Below are 6,000 nucleotides of genomic sequence, written 5' to 3'. Positions count from 1 at the left end.
ATCATCAGTGTTTATTAGGTGAGTACAACAGCAAGGCACAGAAAGCAAAACACGTCTGTGTAGTGGAAGAAGTGACGAATAGATCGAAGAAGTTTGAAGGCAATGACGTCGGGAATATAACATTGACAGCCGTTCAAGCCCACGTAGTTTCAGTTTCGCATTAGGCAACATGGAAAAATCATAACTGCCGATAAGTTAGCTTCATCATGATGACCCTGAGTCCAAGCAGCAGAGTTCTGTGTGGAAGCCTTCTTCATCACAACACCCAAGAAAGCGAGAGTGGTTGCTTCTGGGACAGAGTTATGGTCATCTCATTTTTCGATATTCGAGGCATGGTGTACCAACATATTGTCCTACCACATACAACTGTCACAGGAGTGTATTATAAGGGGGTTTTCAAAACCCTCCAAAGTCACAGTCAGCGGAAACGACCACATTTGAAAGAAACAAGATGGAAACTACACCATGATAACGCCAGGCTCCATATTGCCAATGTTGTTATTGACTATCTTACAAAGATTAACGTTTCGTGTATACCCCATCCTCCATATAGCCCTGATTTAATCTCTTGTGTTTTCTTTCTTTTTCCAACTTTGAAGAAACACCTTCGGGGACGGCATTTCGCATCTTCAGGGGCAGTGGTGAAAGCTGCGGAGGCGATTTTGAAGGATCTGTCCAAAAATATCTTCCAGTATGTCTTTGGTGACTGGCAAAAACGTTCGGACAAGTATATTGCATGTAATGGGGACTATTATGAAAACGATAATCAACATTTGGAAGATTAGCAGAGGCAATTATGTTTTATTCATTTATGATCATTTTTTATTGATCAGGCGTGGGAGACCCGGGTTCGATTCCCGGCGAGAGCTCATGTGGTTCGGTTTCCACGTTAATCAGTAGGTTCACGTCTCACATGGCCTCGCTGCTGAACGGGACATTAAACTCAAACTCAATCAATCAATCAATATTTAATGATCAGCCCTCGAATATTAGCGTTACTCACAGACTTGTATGTTTTTACTTTATAATAAGAATTACTTTTTTAAAAAAATAAAGAAAGAAAAAAAAACAATGAATGATTGCGCTCACTGCTGATCTTAGGGGGGTTAGTTAGGCTGGAAATCGCAAGAATAGATTCTCGGTTCCGCATACTGTGTGTGGCCTCTGTTACTAACAAGCGTAAAACAAATATTTCTTTTTTACACACAGAGAAAGAGAGAGAGACACACACACAAACATCCCATTGTCCTTTCAGTTCCTCTACTTTCTCGCCAATTATACTGTGTAAAATTTAATTTCCACCTAAAACTCATTTAGAAAATGAGTGACACCACTTTGCACCCACTTAAGGACAAGGCAAGAAAAAGGAAATTCTTTTCATTTCAAAAGAAAGACGGAATCAACGCTCAAGATATCTCTTTATAAGGTGGATTTACTATACTTGTTTCTCAGCAGGCGCTCTTATTGTTTGTTTACAGTAAACATGTGCGTGCATGTAGACAGACAGACAGGTCTGAAATAAGACAGACATGTTATTTCTTTCTTATATCCACATTCCAAAGTTAAATATCTTCTCTTGGCTTTTTAAAAATGTAATTACCTTCTCTCTTTAAAAAATTTACCTTATATAGTATAATGATTAATTCATATAGCATAACAGGTTCTGCATTGGTTTCGACTACGCTGAAATATTCAGAAGTTTATATACTGTAGTCTGGTGGTTATAGCGTTGGATTCATGTTCGTGTGGTCCCGGGTTCGATTCCCGGACGCTGCTTCCCAATATTCGGCGTCCACCCAGCGTCGTGAGGCAAACTGGGAATCACGTGAATCAAAGACACGACAGCCACTAGATTTAGAAAGCGTCTGATACGTGCTTGGCGCGAGGCTGGACGTAGTTCAGCCGGTTGCTTACAGATGGCGTTGGAGCTGCTCAGGCTCTCAAGATAGGCTGTTACGTCAAGCGGTTTGCTTTATTTACTGTATCTAAGTGAAGTGAAGGCAGGGGCGGATCCAGAGGGAGCGATCGGGGCGATCGCACCCCCCAGAAGAGGAAACTTTCTTATTTTATATATATAAATAAAATCCACCCCAAAGTTTGGAGCCCTTAAAAGTAACAGTATGACAACCCACCGCCCCCCCAGAAGTCAGTCCTGGATCCGTCCCTGAGTGAAGGTCACTAAGAGGATATACTTGTGAATAGCTTTTTTATTTATCATTAGTTTCCGTTGATATTTCACAAACTTAAAGACTAAGAATGGGAGATTGTTTATACTTTCTTTGTTTTAAAAATTTTGACAGAGGAATATTGACCATGAATTTGACAGAGGAAAATTCAGCACATTCAACGTACCAAAATTGTGAAGCTTTACTTTGAAAACCAGCAGAAATTAATTGTTCTCACACAAGGAGCGTATCGCCACCATTCCAACAGCATATTTGTTTCGCGCTCAACCCTAGCTATAGGAATTAAATACTCGTTTCTGATTGGTTGGAGTTATCTGTTGGCTCACCCCCGTAGTACACATATTAATCGAAGTTGCGCCACCCGAGTGTGACGTACTAATGTAACGTGGTATTATCATGGGAGCAAAGATGGAATAAAACAAGCCTTGCGGTGGGGCTTCTAACCCCCTTCGCTCGCTGACGCTCGCTCAGGCATGTTTCGTAACGTAAGTAAATCACTTTTTTTTTTTTAGCAATAAAGTTGTGTGTGCAAAGTGGACTAACTACCATGTGACATTACGTCACGACCGGATGATGCAACTTCAATGTAAATTTAACAACATACCAAGGAAGTCAAGGAAGCGTATGCCTACCTTTCCCCCTTCTGGTGTCTCCGGCACCTCCCCCTCCCTATCTCCCCACTACCCCTACAACCCTTCGCTTCTCAAGGGCCCCACTTCTTACTCCCCTGTTGGTTTATAACGTCATTGTTCATAAGGGCTATCAGAAATCCCTAGCTAAATGGTGGAAAAAGCACAATGTATGCATTATATACAGGGTGGCCCAAAACTAGGTATACAGTTCCGTACTTATCAACCCATTACTTTTTATATCATTTCTTATTGTTATCCATCAGGTAGACTTAGTTTCTTTATTATTTGCTCTTAATGTCTTTTCACTTATATCTTAAGCTCGGAACAGTCGAAGCAAATAAACCTATAAGCTAGAATGTTATACTTGATCAATGCAGGGGTGTATACCTACTTTTGGCACACCCTGTATTACGTACAAGGGGAAAGTGAGTATTATTTTCATCTTATTTTAATGATAAAAGTGTTATGAAAACTTTTTTTAAAAAAATAAATGTTACTTTCTTTCTGAAAGAGAGATTCTCATTATTGGCACGCTTCCTGGCATGCTCGGCTATAGGGATAGACAGCGTGTGGTGTTTGATTGACACTATATGTATGCTACGTGGCGACAAACGGATAACACCAAACAAGCAATCAGAACCGTGCATTTAGCTCCTTTGGCTAGAGTTGAGCGTGATTAAAATATATGCTACTCATTTAACATCCATATACACTTGATAGACGTTGACACTAGCACCACCTATTGGCGTAACATTCGATGTAACTGCTTGTGGGTTCGTAGAGCAATGCTAATAGTTCCAAGTTAATCTATGACGTTGCAAAATACTGATTTTTTTTCTTTTTAAATTCACATAGCGGCTGAAGGTGACCTCGGAGGGTATACACCAAGGATGTTATAAAATAGAGGATGTGCCCATACGTATCTTCATCATATGAACTAAATGAAGCCAAAAAAAAAAAAAAAAAAAAAAACCGAGCATCGTCTGAGCCGGAACGTCTGATTGGCTACTCTCATTTCCACCATGATTGTTGGCTCGAAACATTGCGATCTTAGTGGCGCGGAGTGGGCAGAGTAGGTGTGGCGAAGCTGTGACGTTTGGCTTCACGATTTTGTTGTATAGGCAGATCCTCTATTTTATAACATCCGTGGTATACACCGTTATATAGCATTTTCGCTTTATTTTGACCTGTAGAATAGTGTTTTGTTGTCCGTAGACGCGATTTTTAGAACACTCGATATACATAGCTATATATAGGGTGCTATTGAACTAAGTTTACGATTTTGCTACGGTGACTCAGTGTTAGAGCGTTCTCCTCTGGCACAGGGGTCCTTGGTTCGATCCCAGCCCACGCTAAGTGAGATTTCTGGTGGACAAACACCATGTGAGTGGGTTTTCTCAGGGTTCTCCCGTTCCCTCCCACTTCCTTCATTCCATGCTTTCATTCATTTCTCATCATCATCGTCTCCTTTAGCCTAGTCGGCATAATAGTGGGACGTAAAACTTAAAGATTTCTTTTCAGTTTTTTGGGTTTACAAACTTTAAGAGACGATTCCTCATATCAAAATAAGGAAAGTGTTCGTATAGGTTTGTAGGAATATATGCATAGTTTCGGACCTACGGCCGCCCAAAGTCGTGGAAAAATACTCCGAAACGCAAGTGATTTCGAACACGAAAAATCGTGGAGCTGATAAAGAATGACAGTGTGAAGAAAATCTCACATACACTATTCAAATATGCGTATTACAGCAATATGTAACTGGCAGATATGCTCGGATCTACAAGTGGATCCCCAGCAGACAAATAATAAATCTTGATAGCACTGAACACGGAATGCGTGAGCGGGAAGTAGAAAAAAAAATGTTATGGACAGCCTGCTTTATGGTCCCTCGTTTCTAAAATAAAGTTTACTGCGATGTAATTTTTCAAGCTTTTGGGCGATACTAGCTCCGAAATTATACACTTTTCCATACAAGCACGTACGTTGCAACTTCTTTCAGGAGGAGTCCAAATCTTTCAGGGGGGTCTCTATTAAATATGAGAATAAATTATATGAAAATTTGTAAAATCATCCTTAAAATTAGAATCAATATACATAAAAGTCGAGAATTCGGGGTCCAGGCCCCAGGAACTATCCCCTGCATACGCCATTTAAAAAAATCTTACTTTAATGTGACAAATCATCTCTTACAGTTTGTCGAAAAGTTCAGTAACACTCTGTATATTTGAAAGGCAGGAAAGTCGACTAATTTTTATCTTTAACATTGTTGATTTAAAAATCTACTGTGTTTTTGTTGCAGTAGTTGTTTTGAAAATGATAAGTATGTGTGCCAGTAACTCTAGCGAAATTGATAGTATTTTAAGATATTGTCCTACTGTTTACAGCGATTGAAAAAAATGTCATTTTCCTACCGGTTAAACTTAGAAGACGGATCCTTTTGTGTCTGGTATGTCACCCGCTGGTTATTGAAGATAATAAATATCACCTGGAGACTGGTATTGGTTGTTCTAATCTAAATAGAGTGTGTTTTGCGACGAAAGATATTTAAATATATTCTCGGTTTAGCCATCGTATTTAGATGTTTAATATTCGGAAATAACAAGTTATGTGATTTATCTCATGTGTATACAATTTTGTTATTTTGTATACTTTTTCTTTGCTGAGTTACGTTTAACCATAATGTATGCCTAATTAAACTATATATTGTTACAATATTTCAGAGATGATCGTCCTTTATTAACTTTTTAAAGCAAAATATTACAATCTAGCTGTAATACTAGTTCTTCGCATGGGGACATAGGTTTTGTGGGAAGTATTTCAACAGTTTCTCTTCGTAGATACGCATTTTATTGAAAGTGAAATGATAAAAATCCGTAACGTCTCCTCTTCTTATCCTCATACCGATAGAGGCTAAACTTGGACCTAAACGGCACCTGGAATTTCACTATTCATCTCAGCGACCCCATAGACTATGGATTAGATACTACAGGGTGCGGCACGTAAAACCGGCCCGTAAAGTGAACACATAAAATGAAATGTAATGTATTGAATATGACTACTCACCTTCACAGCAGCCTTCACAGCAGGTGCTGAAAGTGTCCTCCGCCCACTTCAACACACACGTGAGCACGATTGAGGAGATTCATATATACCCTTGTCAGTTCTTGTGTTGTAATGCTATT

General features: G+C 39.4%; 1 protein-coding gene across 1 annotated transcript; it reads left to right on the top strand.

Annotated features, from left to right (window-relative positions):
• Window positions 1–209: 209 nt before the first annotated feature.
• LOC145683150 (histone-lysine N-methyltransferase SETMAR-like) lies at window positions 210–785 on the top strand. The gene has a single exon (XM_081754515.1). The coding sequence runs from the start codon at window positions 210–212 to the stop codon at window positions 783–785; it is 576 nt and encodes a 191-aa protein (XP_081610641.1).
• Window positions 786–6,000: the final 5,215 nt, after the last annotated feature.

The sequence above is a fragment of the Thermobia domestica genome, chromosome 4 (genome assembly GCF_964235325.1).
Source record: "Thermobia domestica chromosome 4, izTheDome1.hap1.1, whole genome shotgun sequence".
In the NCBI taxonomy this organism is placed as follows: domain Eukaryota; kingdom Metazoa; phylum Arthropoda; class Insecta; order Zygentoma; family Lepismatidae; genus Thermobia; species Thermobia domestica.
This window is presented reverse-complemented; position numbering and strand designations above follow the sequence as displayed.